The 17,284-nt window shown below is 36.8% G+C and overlaps 1 protein-coding gene across 1 annotated transcript in view; it reads right to left on the bottom strand.

Moving 5' to 3' along the window:
- Positions 1-17,284, bottom strand: part of TRPA1 (transient receptor potential cation channel subfamily A member 1) — a 72,085-nt gene that overhangs the window by 32,734 nt on the left and 22,067 nt on the right. Inside the window, exons 7-12 of the mRNA XM_036744153.1 lie at positions 17,053-17,189; positions 12,463-12,511; positions 7,933-8,032; positions 7,352-7,452; positions 5,678-5,847; positions 5,285-5,449 (exon numbers count right to left, since the gene is read on the bottom strand). Of these exons, the coding sequence (XP_036600048.1) occupies positions 5,285-5,449; positions 5,678-5,847; positions 7,352-7,452; positions 7,933-8,032; positions 12,463-12,511; positions 17,053-17,189 (722 nt within the window). The remainder of the gene's footprint in view (positions 1-5,284; positions 5,450-5,677; positions 5,848-7,351; positions 7,453-7,932; positions 8,033-12,462; positions 12,512-17,052; positions 17,190-17,284) is intronic.

The following is a 17,284-nucleotide window of genomic DNA, read 5'->3' on the forward strand; positions in this document are numbered from 1 at the left end:
GCCAAGGAGAATCATCCATGTGCTAGAAAATACAGAGAAAATGTTATTAAAAGGTGTCTGAAACCAGATATAAGCAAGGAGACAGTAAGCAAGCACCTATCTTGGCACTAGGTCCAGAAAAACTATGTTCCAGGATACTGGAAAACATTATGGATGAAATCATGGAGCCACTGTCAGCGTTCTCAGAAATATCATGAAAAATGAGAAAGGAGCTAAAAATTGGTGAATGGAAAATGTCCCAATTCTCAAAAAAAAGAAAGAAAAGAAAGAAAAAGAAAGGAAAGGAATTGGAGATGAAACCACTAAATTGAAGATAAATGAGATTGACTTCAATACATGTCAAAATTCTAGAGCATATAATTAAAGAGATGATTTGTGAATATCTAGAAAAGGAAATGGAGATCACTAAAGGCCACCATAACTTCCTCAAAAGTAGGCCATGGTAGACTTTTCATTGGCTTTCTATTATTTTCTATTTTGAATAGGGTTATTTGATAGATCAGGAAAATTCAGTAGATGGAATTTATCAGTGTAGACGGTGTTTATCAGTAGACCATTTGATAAGACCTCTGCTGCTACCTTTGGAATAAGATAGAGAATAAATGATAACACAGTTAGGTGAACTTAGAAGTATACTCTAACGGTAGTCATTGATAGTTCAGTGTCAACTTGGAGTGGGGTCTTTGATGAAGCTCCCTAGAGAACCTTCACTGTACTTGTACTTCTTAAAGTTTTGTCAAAGTCCTGAATAGAAGCCCAAATGACCATCTTATCCAACTTTTAGAAGACAAATAGCTAGAAGGAAGAGATAAGATGTTGGATAGCAGGGTCTAGATCCAGAAGGATCTCAGGTTAGAATAGTGGATTGAACTCAATAAACTGAAACATTTTTGTTTTAGTTGGGCTTTTCTGACAAAATTTATTAATTTCTTGCTATAGGGAACTCCCAGAGAGTAACTTTCTCTACTAAAATAGATGGATGGCTTCTCTGAAACTATTTGTAGTCTTAAAGAGTTGACTGGGCCACTGACTTTCAGAGAATAATACCAACCATGTGTATCAGAGGCAAAATTCAAACCAAGCTTTTACTGACTCTCAGAACTTCTTCCTCTCTACTATATTATTTAATATACATAAATATGAATTTATTTTCTGGAGTCAAAAAACAACCCCCATATGTTTAAGATAAGGAAGGCATGGCTCAGTAATAGTCTATCTTAAATACATCTGGAGGTAAAAGTAAAATGAAAGATGAATATGCATTATTAGTTCAAGATGGAAGCCAAAACAAACAAACAATTATTATTATTTTGGGCTGCACTAATTGAGGAATGGTGTTCAAAATAAGAGTTTTCACAGTCTCATTGTATTCTCCCTTGATCAGGCCACAAGCATAATGTTATGTTCAATTCTGGGAACCATGTTTTAGGAAAGATTTTGATAAACTGGAGGGATTCTACCAAAGGATATTAAGGCTGGTGAGGGAACTATAAATCATGCCATATAAAAAATCGGGGACATTTAACTCGAAAAAAAATAAGACTTGAGGAAAACATGACAATTATCTTTAAATATTTGGAAGGCTGGCATGTGGAATATTGGATTTGGTTCACCTGTCCCCAGATAGTAGATCTAGAAAAAATGTACAGATAAAAGACAGAGATAGACTTCAATTCATTGTTATTCTATATTTTTTATTAGGTAATATTCCCAAAAGTGCAATAAGTTGTCTCAAGAGGTAGCAGGTTCCTCCTTACTGGAGGTCTTCTAGTGAAGGTCAACTGACCCCTTGTTAGACATACCATAGAGCAGGGTTCTGTACCCGAGTTTATTTTAATTTTTTGATAATTGTATATCAGTATAACAGGTTTCCTTTGTATTTCTTTGAATTTTACTTTATGTATTTAAAAACATTATTATAAAAGGTTCGTGGATTTCCTTGGACCAACAAAAAGGTCCATGCCAAAAAATAAAAAGTTGAAAAACCCTTCCATAGAGGGAAATGACAGGCAGGTAGGCCTTACTCTACATAACTTCCTAGGTCCCTATCAATGCTGTGGTTGCTGTAGGTTGACAAATAAACAATGAGAGACTCAAAGAGACTGAATACCTTTTTCATGGTCCTACTACCAGTATGTGATGGAAACATCATTTGAATCCTTGCCTTCAAATGCAGCACCATTTCCCTAGACCATGCTAGTAAATTCTCCTAATAGAATGAACAAGATTCCTTTCCCCTATTTCCTACTTAGCATTCACATAGATGCAAACTAATTTAAGCATTAGACTGAATGAATATAAGCAAGGTTTGTGCATAGTTACATATTAAGATAAATCAGTTGATTTTATTACATTGATTTGAGGAATTGGAGAGTAAGATGAAAGCCCTATAAAGGGCTTTCCCCCTATATTTTTGATGGACACAAGAGGCAGAATGAAATGAAAGATTAGTCTAGCCAGAGAAAGTAGCAATAAAGGAAGCCACCCTATTATTCTTTAGCCTATGGACTACAGATTGAGTCTTGACTGAGAATGGCAAAGGAAACCAAGATCCACCTAAAGTCAGGTTTTTTCCCCACAATATTAGGAAAAAGGGACAATCAAAGAAGGGATGGGACTGCTACCTGAGTTGGATGGGTGATGACTGATAACAAAGAGAAAGCAGAGGCACTGTATTATTTTGTTTCTGTTTTCTCCTCCAAGAATAAACTTTGCACTGGAAACGGCAGGACAGAACTGGCTGATGAAGATTTGATATCCAAGATAAGTGAAGAACTATTAATAAAGCTCCTGGTTGTTCTTTGTGAATTCAATGAAGGCCAGATAACTATATCCTTGGGTATTAAAAAAACAGGCAGTTATGATTGTTGAGTCTGGGAGAAGTACCTAAGACTGGAAAAGGGCAAATATCTGAATTTTTAAAAAGATAAAACAAAAGGAAAGAGAAAGTAGAATAAACCAGTGACATTAACTTTGATTACTGGAAAAACTCTAGAACAGACCACTGAAGAGCTGGTTTTTGACCATTTAGAAAACTTAGTGGTGAGCACCAAGACATAGCATATGTTTATCAGGAACAAGTCACGCCATCTTGGTGGTGGAATGGATAGATTGCCAGGCCTGGAATCAGAATGACCTGAGTTCAAATACAGTATTAGACACTTACTAGCTATGTGATCCCAGGCAAGACATCTAATCACTGTTTACCTCAGTTTCCTCATCTGAAAATAGCATATAATTCAGAGTGTTGTTGTGAGAATCAAATGAGGTAATATTCATAAAATGCTTAGCACAGTGCCTGGCAAATTATAAGCATTATTATAAATGTTAGCTATTATTATTATGCTCTACTAACCTTATTACATTTATTTTGGACAAGGTTATATTAAATCAATAGATCAGGGGAATGTTTTAAGCAAATATCTGTACTTCATGCTATTTTAGTAGAAAAAGAGAGAGAGAGAGAGAGAGAGAGAGAGAGAGAGAGAGAGAGAGAGATGAAGAAAGAAAGGAAGGAAGGAAGGAAAGAAAGAAAGAAAGGAAGGAAGAGGAACTAGAATTTAGTCAGTAGATAGGTTGATTGGCCAGATTCAAAGAGATTGTACTAATGGTTCAATGTCATTTTGGAAAGCGTTCAATTCAATGCCCTAAGCATCTGTGATTGGTCCTGTAATAACTAGCATTCTACCATTAATCTGAACAAAGAGGATATGCTTATTAATTTTGAAGGTGATGGGCCTAGTAGATAGCTAGCACGGTAAGTTATAGTCAAGATTGAAAAGAAGTATATCTGTCAATAAACATTCATCAATATCTACTATGTTCCAAGAAGCAGGCTAAGAGCTAGGGATACAAGGAAAGACAAAAGGGTCCATTCTCTCAAGGAGCTCACAGTCTAATGGGAGAAATAACTTGCAAACTACTATGTACAAACAAGTCATGTACAGAATAGATTAGAAATAAACAACAGAGTGAAGGCTTAAGGAATTAGGAAAAACTTTCTTACAGAATATTAAAAAAATAAGCTTCACCAGTACAGGATAGTTGCACAGTAGTTTAAAAAATAGCTGAGTGATTTAATTGACTCAATATAAATCAGCAATATGTTGTGGCAATCAAAAAAGGTAAATGGAAATATTGGCTAGGTTAAGAGAAGCACAGCTTCCAGAAAGAAAGAGGTAATATAGGCCTGCCTAAGCAGACCTCATCCATGGTACTGTGTTCTGATCAGGTCACCACAGTTTAAGAAGGACATTAACGAATTGAATAGAATACATAGAAGGGCAGCAAGGGTGGAATCAGGCCTGGAGTCTATCTTAAATGAGGTTAAGTTGATGGAACTGTGGGCATTTAGCCTGGAACAGGGAAGACTCAGGGAGGTCATGACATCCATCTTCAAGTATATGAAAAGCTATTATATGGAATACTTAAGAGTGGTCCTGTTTGACCCTAGAAACTATGAGGAGAAATGGGGAAATTACAAAGTGGTAAATAGAGGTTTGATGTCAGGAGTAACCCTCATCACAATTAGAACTATCAAAAACTAAAATGGTTTTCTTCAGAAGTTCCCCTCTTTAGAAAATATTCTAGCAAAGTCTGAATGACAACTATTCTACTCTGTGATAGTAGAGATGACATTTACGTATATATTGGACTACACCTTCATCGAGGTTCTTTCCAATTCTGTGATTCCATGATGTTGTTGTGAACTTCAATGCATACATAAAACATCCCTGGACCAGAACTCAAAATACCCAGGTTCTAGTGCTGTTAAGGGCAGCTAAGTCATGAAGTGCATAGAGTACCAGATCTGGAGTAAAGAAGATCTGAGTTCAAATCCGCTCTCAGACACTCACTAGCTGTGTGACCCTAGGCAAGTCAGTTAACCCTGTTTGCATCAGTTTCCTCATCTGTCAAATGAGCTGGAGAAGGAAATAGCAAAACACTCCAGTGTCTTTGCCAAGAAAACCCCAAATGGGGTCACAAAGCATTGGGCACTACTGAAACAATTAAATAACAACCACAAAAGTGCTGTTAAACTTATGTTGTGATCCTAGGTATGTTTCTGAACCTTAGATTTCCCCTCTATGAAACTAGAGACTCGAATCTCTCATTGAACTGTTGCAAGATCCAAAAAAAGTAAAATGTACTTATCCTAAAATTATAAGGCCTAAAGCTCTTTAAATGTCAGCTATCAGGATAAAGAATACAGTTTGCTACCTGGAAAATACTTTGTTTACAAGCCAAAAAGAGCATTTAAAATGTTCTGTTAACATGTTCTGACCTGAGAAATAAGGCACCTTTTTTCAAGAGAAACTTGACCACTTTATCATGTCCGTTTTTTGCTGCCAAATGTAATGGAGTCATTCCATTCTGGTCACCTTCGTTCAAAAGTCTTGTATCAGTCATATCACGAACAAGTCTTTGGCAGGTGTTTATACGGCCAAAACTTAAAGAAAAAAATAAATTATTTAGCATAGCTCTTTAGAGGTGAACAGACCATCCAAAGATAGACACATAGATAACTATAGATACGCAGATGGAGATAAAGAGAGGGGGATATCACATAGATACACACACGTGTATGCACACATTTGGTACATTCAAATGCATATGCATATATTAACACACATATATGTTTGTGTATATGTATATATGTGTATATGCTATAACTTACTTGGCAGCAAAATGCAAGGGTGACTTGTTATCTTTGCTTTTGATACAAATGGAAACATCCAAGCCAAGTAAGTTATTTACAGAAAGAGGTACACCTTGGCTGCACGCGTAATGTAGAGGAGTACACCCCTCAATGTCTTCATCCATTACAAGATTTTTAATATGTTGCATCTGTTTGGAAAGAAGTATTATAAATATTACCACAATGTCCTTTTAACATTGTTTTACTTCAAAATGAAAACTGAGTCCACTATTTCTTACAATGTAATTTGAAATGCTTCTAATACGTTTTAAAACATTGTAATACAGTGCACTCTCACATATTTCCTTAGAGAAAAGGCTTATATTTAATTATTTGCTTATTTGTTTACTTATTTTGGAGGTTGGATAGGGTCTTTCTCTATCTCACCCAGGCTAGCAGTGCAGTGGTCACTCACAGGCCTGATTGCCTTGCTTATTGGCACAAAATGGTGACCTGATCTATTTCCAACCTTGGTCAGTTCATTCCTCTTTAGGTAACTTGGGGTTCCTCCATCCCCACCCCAAGGGCTCACTGCACTGATGATGGAATTAAAGTGGATGCCCAACTGACTAAACACACTGCAGCTCAAAATATTTAAGAGGTCCATCTAGGATTACAGGTGTGTATCACCACACCCAGTGGTAAAGCCAATCAGTAAGTGAAAAGATCTTTCCCTCCCATTGAATAGGCTTTTGGTGGGGCCTACAAAAGGAGGTCTGATTAGGGGCCCACACCCTTTCACTAATTAGATGTGAGACCCCAGGCTGGAGCAAGGCTGGAAGGCCTCCAGGCCCTAAGGGGAGTTGCTAAGACCAGAGCCACTGGTATGTGCCTGAGTTCTAGTCAATCAGATGAGTTCTAGTCAGTCAGATGACATCTAAGGACTGTATTAAAACAGAGAACAAAGTTTGGAAACCACAGAAACTGCAGAAGCTGAGAAATGGAGGATTAGGAGCTCGAAGCTGAGAAACAAAGAGCAGCAGGATTCAGGAGTGAAGGGCCAGCTTCCAGAGCATACAGATCAGAGAGTGCTGAACACAAAAGGGAGTTTCAGGATCTAGGAGTCAGAGGAGCTTCAGGAGAGAGGGCTGAGCAGGGACTTAGGATTTGTGAGTGATCTTCTTATAGGAGGGTCCTAGCATTGAGGGGAAGCACAAGTATGGTCTGGCTTGCTGCTAATGATATTTTGTTGTAACCTCCTCATTACTATAGTGAGGTGGGCTTATTGGTTTTGGAATGTTGTTGCCACAATATCGAATTGGGGGCATTGGTCCTTGTGTTTGATCCTTTGGAGTGTAAATAAATGTCATACTTCCTCTGTCTTCTACCTGGAGAATTCATTATATTCTGTGATTCTGAACTATTCAGGCATGCTTATGGTCCTCTTTGAGGTCATGAATTTTGTCTTAATGATATATCAGTAAAAAGGGTTTAATTAAAAAAAATGAATTATAAAAATGTGTTGAATTTCACATATAATGATGGTTAGGCTACAGACTATTAAAAACTATATATTCTGAGCTGTTTTCCTAGTACTAGTGATATATTTGTGCTGATCTTCTTGGTAACCTGGTTATATTGGTAACATATACACTTTGCAACACTTAGCTGTGTGATTCCATATGAAAAAAGTTCAAAGCTGTTGCTGCATACCTGCAGAAACTCCTGCTTCAAATGTTTTATTCCACAAGGCTGGAGGACAATTAAGTGCAAAAAGTTTCGCCCAAAATAATCTTTTATTCCTACATCAGCTCCTAAATAAACATGAACAAAAATGTAAATTATATTCATCTATTTTATACCAAGGAAGAACCAAATCACAGTCAGTGTGACCTATTGGTATTCACACAATGTCAAAAGACCTTGCAGAAAATCTCCAAGATGTTTGATGCCTTACTCCACCATGGTCTCCCCAATTCCCACCACCCAATAGAGAATATATGGGAACACATATATAAGAATAGCCCAAGATAAGAATATACAGCTGCATGGTGATCTGTACTGGCAAAAAAAAAAAAATCACAGAGTCATCCAAATAGCCTAAGGTGGATTTCAGACTTTAAGGTAGTAGAGCCCTTGTCTACTAATATCCCATCTTGCCAACCTTTATCATGTTACAAGGTTCAACTAATCAGATATAAGTAATATTTAATTGGCAACAAATTTGAAAAAAGAAAAGCAAACACACAAATCACTATTCAAAAGGATCAACCTTCGGAATTTCCTTACTTTACCTTTAGAAAGTAATAAATTCACTACATTCCATGATGCACAACTAGTTGCTAGTAGAAGTGGAGAACGACCTTCACAATCAATACTATTAATATTTGCTCCCTAAAACAAAATTAAAAGATCAACATGGAGTTCACCAATGAAATAATTTGCTCTTCAAATCTATAAAAAATAAAGGGGATAAGATATATATTTAAAAAAAGAACATTCCAAAACAATTGACATCCAAAAATGAGTTTCTTAAATATGTCCTTTTGTTTTCTTTTTTTAATAAAATATTTATTTAATATTTTTAGTTTTCAGCATTGATTTCCACAAGAGTTTGAATTACAAATTTTCTCCCCATTTCTACCCTCCCCCCCACTCCAAGATGGCATATATTCTGACTGCCCCATTCCCCAATCAGCCCTCCCTTCTGTCACCTCACTCCCCCCCCCCCATCCCCTTTTCCCTTACTTTTTTGTAGGGCAAGATAGATTTCTATGCCCCATTGCCTGTATATCTTATTTTCCAGTTGCATACAAAAACAACTTTTTTTTGAACATCTGCTTTTAAAACTTTGAGTTCACAGTTCTCTTCCCCCTTCCTCCCCACCCACCCTCTCTAAGAAGGCAAGCAATTCAGTATAGGTCACACATGTATCATTATGCAAAATCCTTCCACAATACTCATGTTGTAAAAGAGTAACTATATTTTGCTCCCTCCTATCCTGTCCCCCTTTATTCTATTTTCTCCCTTGACTCAATCCCTTTTTGAAAGTGTTTGCTTTTGATTACCTCCCCCCATCTGCCCTCCCTTCTATCATCCCCCCCTTTTTATCCCCTTCCTCCTTCTTTCCTGTGGGTTAAGATACCCAATTGAGTGTGTATTTTATTCCCTCCTCAATTCAAATCCGATGAGAGCAAGATTCACTCATTCCCCCTCACCTGCCCCCTCTTCCCTTCCAATGAACTGCTTTTTCTTGCTACTTTTATGTGAGATAATTTGCCCCATTCTATCTCTCCCTTTCTCCCTCTCTCAATATATTCCTCTCTCATCCCTTAATTTGATTTTTTTTAGGTATCATCCCTTCATATTCAACTCTTTTTGGGATCTTTTTCAGGAGGCAATCTGTGGATTCTTTCAATTTCTATTTTACCCTCTGGCTCTAGAATATCAGGGCAGTTCTCCTTGATAATTTCTTGAAAGATGATATCTAGGCTCTTTTTTGATCATGGCTTTCAGGTAGTCCAATAATTTTTAAATCATCTCTCCTGGATTTTCCAGGTCAGTCGTTTTTCCAATGAGATATTTGAGATTGTCTTCCATTTTTTCATTCCTTTGGTTGTGTTTTATAATATCTTGATTTTTCATAAAGTCACTAGCTTCCACCTGCTCCAATCTAATTTTCAAGGTAGTATTTTCTTCAGTGGTCTTTTGGACCTTCTTTTCCATTTGGCTAATTCTGCCTTTCAAGGCATTCTTCTCCTCATTGGCTTTTTGGAGCTCTTTTGCCATTTGAGTTAGTCTATTTTTTAAGGTGTTATTTTCTTCAGTATTTTTTGGGTTTCCTTTAGCAAGTCATTGACTTGTTTTTCATGGTTTTCTCATATCACTCTTATTTCTCTTCCCAATTTTTCCTCTACTTCTCTTACTTGCTTTTCCAAATCCTTTTTGAGCTCTTCCATGGCCTTAGACCAATTAATATTTTTCTTGGAGGCTTTTGATGTGGGCTCTTTGACTTTGTTGACCACTTCTGGCTGTATGTTTTGGTCTTCTTTGTCACCAAAAAAAAGATTCCAAAGTCAGAGTCTGAATCTGAGTCCGTTTTTGCTGCCTGTTGATGTTCTCAGCCAACTACTTGACCCTTGAGTGTTTTGTCGGTGTATGTCTGCTTGTAGAGAGTACTTTGTCCCAAGCTTTAAGGGCCTTGTGCTGCTGTTTTCAGAGCTACTTGTACACAGGAAGCTCTGCATGCCAGTACTCCTTTTCCCCCAAGAACTGCCAACCCGGTTTGCAGCCCAGATCCAGGCAGGGCAAAGCAGGCTTTGCACTCTTGCTCTAATCCACTGTTTAATTGCTGCCATCAGGTGGGCCTGGGGCTGGAGGTAACTGCAGCTGCAGCTCTGGAAGCAGCCTTAGAGCTGCACCAACTCCACTGTTCCCAGGGTGGTGGCCATCAGTGAACTCCTTTCACTCTGCCCCAACAGCTTTTCCCACTAACCTGCTCTGTTGTCTTTGGTGTTTTTGGGTTGAGAAGTCTGGTAACTGCCACAGCTCAATGGTTCAGGGACCTATGGCCTGTTCTGCCCACCTGCCAGTTTGGTTGGTCCTGGCACAGCCCATTCAGGGCTCTGCTCTGCTCCCAGCGACCATCCAGGCTGTCCTGGGCTGGAGCCCTGCTTCCCTCTGTTATTTCATGGGTTCTGCAGCTCTAGAATTTGTTCAGAGCCATTTTTATAGTTGTTTAGAGGGACCTGGCAGGGAGCTTAAGCAAGTCCCTGCTTTCCAGCCACCATCTTGGCTCCACCCTCTATCCCTTTGTTTTCATGTTAGGAGATGAAACACTGAACCATTATTTCACAATATCAGCCAAACAAAATTGCCCAGTGTTTGTTTGTTTTTTTACCCTTGAGAGCAGAACAGATTTCTGTTTGTCATTATTATTCCATAGGTATTCCCTATGATTATAGTGCTAATTTAGATTTCACTACTGTAAGTCAATTCTATCTTGACTTACTATTAGTAAGAATAGTTAATTAGTAAGAATAATAACAATAATGTATGTTTTTTGTGTTTTAAAGTGTTTTTTCCCTCACAACAATCCTATGAGGAAGATAGTACACTTCTACTTGAATTATGAGGAGCTCAAAGCTAAGAAGTTAAAAAAATCTCTTATTAACACGCTTGATAAGAAGGATCCAGGATTTAAACCAAGTCTGAGGTGAACTCCAATGTACTTTATACACGTTGCTTCTCACATGAAAAATTATACTTTTGATACCATCTATCTCTAAGGCCACAGGACCGTTCTTGCACACACTCTATGGTGGCCTTCCTGCTACTCCTCATACAACATTTGATCCTCCATCTTGGTGCCTTTGCACAGCTGGCTCCTTCACAATCTTTTTCTTGCCTCCACCTGTGAGAAAGTCTAGTTTCCTTCAAAACTCAGCCCAAGTATCAGCTTTTTTCCTGATACCCCAAAGTGTAATTGCTACCCCTCTGAAATTTTTGTTTGTATTTCTGGTGTAGTGAGTTGTGTATATGTTGTATCACCCAATAGAATGCAAGCTTCTTGAAGTCAGAGACTATTTCATTTTTGTCTATGGATCCTCCATTCCAAGCACAGTGCCTGGCATAGAGCAGGTATTTAAAGTCAGTATTTTCTCTTCTACACTGTGGACACAACATTTGGTATACTAAGAAACCAAAGTTTCACTCTTTTAAGAAGATCACATTAAAAGTCTTATATTTCTTACAGGTCATATATTAAATTGCTTGAATTATAGTTTTGGATATTTTAATTTCATGTTTAGACCCCTTTTAAAATAGTTGCAAGTATTTTGTACATTGACCTACCTGTAAAACTGATAATTAATGGTGAGTTTCTGATACATGTCTCTTAGAAAGGTAAAGAGAATGTGCATTTTAATATTTTGTCCCTGTTTAGGACTTAAAATTTCAAAAACACTATTCTTTTCTTGCAAACAAACATTAAAACATAATTTACAATTACATGTTGTTACTGAAATATATTTTAAGCTAGCCCATAAGAAACTTGCCAAAATAAATGTGAAAAGTTTATTGCTTCTAAGTTATTACCTCTGGAGAATGGGATGAGAACAGATAGTGACAGGGTAAGAAGGAGTTATATGCTTGGACAATGCAGTTATATGCTTAGACAACACTGTCTACCAAAAAAAACCAAACCCTACTCAGTTAAACCAAGGTTAACTTAGGTCATTATGGGCATAAGATTCTAATTCAATCCATTCAACAAACTTTTATTATATACCTGCCATGTATCTATGGGATATAAAGGAAAAATATTAAACAGGCTATAATCTCATGGACTTTCTTCTGCTGGGTGACATGATGTATAATTATGGAACTGAATTGAAGCAAAGTAAATTGCATATATACCTCAGCTTCAAGAAGGTGGTATGCGAGCGAATCTTTTAAGGTCAGAATAGACACTAGAAAATGTTCAGTTCCAGGGCCATTAGGAAAATTTGCCTGAAAACTTTCAGAGAATTTTCCCCATGGTTAAAGAGCCCTTATATATAACATTTTAGTCATATAAAAGTAGATATCTTCTATAAATATTCAGTAAATCCATATTAATTACTTTTTCTGCCATATATGAAAAGCAATGCTAGCTACCTGAAAATTTCTGAAATTTCTTTCATTTGGGAAGTTGAAAATAATGTTAAATTTGTTATGACTGTTATAATCTTTACTTTAGATGGTTATTCATAAAAGAATGATTACTTTATGTACTTTCAGTTGTTAATAATAATAAGGTACAAATTCATCAATTGCATACTTACCATTGAAATTAAATATTCAGCCAGTTCATGGTGATCAAATAAGGCTACTCTACAAAACATGAAAGTAATTATTATATAAATTATTTGAAAATACTTAAAAACAATCTTTCATAAAATAGAATATGTTTATTCTTTTAAAATTTGGGAAAAAAATTTTTATGTTTTGAGACTGAGTTTCCTTACCTTGAGAAATGCAGGCTGCAAATACAGAGGCCACTCAAAGGCAAAATCCCAATACTTATCATAACAGAAGATTTGAAGATTTGACCTACTCTATTTTTCTGACATGTGATAGTTTTCTCTCTGCCTTAAGTAGCTCATTTGAACTCTGACTCCTAGGTGCTCACCATAGTGGCATCAGACTTACCAATTGGCTTTGGCCCTACCTAAAGCAGCCCATAACTCTCAAACTCAAGTGATCCACCAGCTTCAAACTTCCCAACATCAGGGATTACAAAGTCTTACAAAATTACTAAATATTGTATAGTGTACCCTTTGCTTTAAGACGTTGTTAAGAGGGAACCCACTATTTCCATTCTGGTTACCTCCCTCAAGACACTTTCCAGCTTTTCAATGTCCTTAAAATGTGGAGCCTGAACTGAACTTACTTAATATGTGATGCAACCAGAGCAAAGTACAGTGAAAATATCACCTCTTTAGTCTTGGACTCTCTGCCTCTTTCTCAGACAATCTGGTCTCATATTTCCTGTCTTACATTTCTGAGATCACTTTTTAAAACCGTGTTATACCACCCCCCCCTTATCAACTTCCTATTTGCTAATGGGAATTAAAAATTCACTATATCACCCTTCCTTTTGGAGTAAACAGAAGCAAACTTGGAGTTGAGTAGATCCACTTTCTCCACATTAATTATTTCATCATCCCAAAGCAACTATCTTATTCCTTATTTAATTGTCTTCTTTACCCTAATATATTTTGTTTTTAAACTCATGAAAACTGACATCCATTGTCCTTTGCTTCCCTTGCCATCTTTAACTCATTCTAAGATTTAGCACTCCTGACACTCTGGCAAGATTGTGCTATATTTTGGTATTGATTTCTCCTCCATTGCCTACCCTTGCTTATGTCTTCTTTAGATGTCTTTGTTAAATTTTAAGTTGGTTATTGTGTTCTCTCTCCATAGACTTTGACATCTCCTGATTTACCTCTGCAAATAAAATGTTTTTTGTGTCTTAGAATTCTACTTTTGAGAGGTTCTCATCCTTCATGGGTCAGTTTGCCATACTGACATTTCTTCCATCAGACTTGTTACCCTATGTTCAAATTTCTTTTGAAATTTTTTCTCTGCCAAATTTGGTGCATATGTCAGGTGATGCTCAACTTTCCTCTCTAAAACAAATTCCAATGTGGAATTGTCACTTACCCCAAAGGTTTCTAACATTTCCATCACCATAACCAGTTTCTCCTTCTTGGTAAGAATCAAGTCCAAATCAGAAGTTCTCCTCACTGATTTCCTCCCACCCTTTGATGAACTTGAAGTACTGAGCTTTAAGTTATAAAACTCAACTATGAATTTCAGCTCTACTGCTCACCTTCCTGCATCACATTGGTCAAGTCATTGAAGCATTCTGGGCCTGAGCTTTCTCTTCTGTAATAAGAGTAGACCGGACTAGAAAACCTCTAAGCTCTGTTCCATCTCTAGATCTGAGACCCTATGATCCTACATGGTACTACCGAACTGCGGTAAGTCTTATGATCTAGGGCCAGCTGTGGAACCTGGGGAACACTTCACATCCCATGAAATTCCATTTAGGAATTTATTTAGTTCTGGATAAATACAAGCCACAGAATTGTGAGGCCCAAATGAGATAATGGTGGTAAAGCACTTTGAAAACTTTGAAGCACCATATACATATATATGTATGTGTGTGTATATATATATATATATATATATATATATATATATATATTTTCCAGGTATTATTATTGTTATCATCATCATCTTCATCATCATCATTATCATTATTATTATTATTATTATTATTATTATTATCATTATTTTACAGTCACCACACTTCCTGTCTGCTGATGACTTCCTTCTGTGAGTATTCTACTGCACTCCTGGTGTGTCCAAGCAATGTTTATAGAGTAATAAGAAGGTTTGCTGGTAAATATTTAACTAAATTCCCAGGAAAAAACCCAATAAAACATATGCGCACATACATTTCAGTTTAATCTGCATTATTAACACTTTCTTAAGTGTAGACAATCAACAAAACAATAAATCAAGCACAGTACCTGACAAACAGTAAATGTAACAAATGCTTGTTGACTGATTGATTTGTAGCATTGCTGATTTTGGAGGTGTAAATGCCCACAGTGAAGACATAGTTATAGGTTCTGTAAGCCAGTTAGAGGTGGTTCTGACACATCCCTGTCTATAGTACTCTGGTGGGTGAGCTTATAAAAATCTGTAGAAATGTAAAGGGCAGCCTCAATAGGGAATGGGTAGTCTTGGAGAGATCAGGTCATAAGAAATTGGACACCTCTGTATCTAGTCACGCCAAGATGGGGTCCCAGGGCTCCATCAGACTGGGAACTAACTACTCTAGCCTGACATTATATATCCTTGAGTCAGTTACAGATACCACAGGCCAGGTTCAATCTAACTATGGAAGGTATGAACTTGATCTAAGATCCTAGAGGAACCTATGGCCAGTTGTCATCTATCTTGAGATAAAATGCACATTTTAAAGCCTTATACTAAAAAACTAGAGTACAGTAGATAGATTGCATGTAAATGACTGGCCATGGTACCTAAAGTAGAGGTCACCTGTGAATTACTGCTCAGGAAAAGAAAAGAAAAACAACAACACAACTAACTTGGTGAGATTCAATATATAAAAAAAAATGAATTTTTACCAAAGTCAAAAGGCTGACTTGTATATGTCAACCTAAAAGGGAATTGGGATAATAACCAATGTTTATAGAGCATTGTAAGGACAGAAAAACATCTTCCATAGACTAACTTGTTTGAGCCTGAAAGTACTATACACATTATTGTCACCACATGAGGAATCTGAAACTCAGAGGCCAAGCCTTACCTAGTCCCCTTCAATTCAGGGATTTTCCCTCTGAATTCACCTACAATTTGTCATTCAGTCATTTTTCAGATGTATCAGACCCATTTTGGTTTTTCTTGGCAAGATACTAAAGTAGTTTGCCACTTCCTTCTCCAGTTCATTTTTACATATGAGGAAACCGAGGCAAAGAGAGTTAAGTGACTTGCCCAGGGTCACACAGCAAGTAAATGTCTGAGGCTGATCTGAACTCAGTTCTTCCTCATTCTAGGCCTGGCACTCTATCCACTATGCCACCTGGGTGCCCACCTATAATTTAGCCCATATATATTTTGTATGTAGATAGTGTAGGGAACGGAGGGAATAAGTATTTATATAGTACCTAACCCATGCCAGGCACTGTGCTAAGTGCTTTACAAATATAAAATAATTTGATCCTGTGAGTTAAACTATTACTATCCCTATTTTACAGTTGCGGAAAATGAGTAAAATAGAGGTTAAGTGACTTGCCCAGGATCACACAGCTGCTAAGTATCTAAGGCCAGATTTGGACTCAAGTACTCATGACTCCAGGCCAAGCACCCTATCCACTATGTTACCTAGCTGCCATTGTTGATTATATATTGTCTTCCCCAATAGAATGTGAATTCTTTGAGGACAGGTACTATTTTTGACTTTCTTTGTATCCACAGTGATTAGCAGATATTACATACTTAATAGATATTTGTTGACTTGATTTAGGCAATTTTTTTTTCCCATGGTCATGCAACAAATCAGTGTTAGAGGCAAAATCTGAATCCACATCTTCTTTCTATCAGGATCTACTCTCTACCTACTAAGCCATTTTGTGTCTCAATATCTTGTACCATGAAAATTTCAAATAAAACTAACCAAGCAAATCCATTTAAGGAAAAGGATAAGGGGATTAGTTTGTTATCAATAATTACTAAATATGTGTATGTGTATATATATATATATGTGTGTGCATGTTTGTACACTTACATGTATACATACACATATATACACATACATACATATATACATATACTATCAGGTGAAAAGAAAGTAAATATTTATTCAATGGTGGCCTATGGTCACCATTTCTGCTTTTGAATGAATAAAAAAAATATTTCCATGAAAGAAAAAATGGGAACTTTGCCCCTGTTTGTAGGTGAATAAGGAGGGTGGGAGATCTGTTAAGAGTTTATAGTCAAGAGGATGGTACACAGATTAATTCTTGCATAAGAACCCTCTTTTATATCTAGGTGACATACAATGCAACTCACTTACTGGTGTTGAAATCTTTATGGCATTTGCCACTAGACTGCCAGTAGACACTACTCTTTTGTGAAAACCTATTTAACTTTTTACTTTGATTCCACAGAGAAATAGTACCTCTGATTGGCTAATTAGCATAAATCTTAATTCTCCATAGAAACGTTGAACCATGTGTTTCATCTGTGTAGTCTTGTTAGTATAGGGTGAACTTGAGAAACCAAAAATACAAAGACAATGGAACCTTGACTTGTCAAAGAAAGAAAATTCTTACCTGTGAAGCAACGTCTCATTATTTCCATCTACTGTATTAATAATATCATCGCCCCCAGAATAAGAGGATATCATCAACTTTACAATCTCAGTTGCCCCTTGAGTGGCAGCAAAATGAAGAGCTGTGCATTTCCCATTCTATAAATAGAAATATAAAAAAAAGAAAGAAAAAGAAAGTTTGGTGTAGAAGGTACAGCCTAGTGATACAAGACCAGCTCACTGGCCCCATTTTT

This window comes from Trichosurus vulpecula, chromosome 1, assembly GCF_011100635.1.
Source record: "Trichosurus vulpecula isolate mTriVul1 chromosome 1, mTriVul1.pri, whole genome shotgun sequence".
Taxonomy (NCBI): domain Eukaryota; kingdom Metazoa; phylum Chordata; class Mammalia; order Diprotodontia; family Phalangeridae; genus Trichosurus; species Trichosurus vulpecula.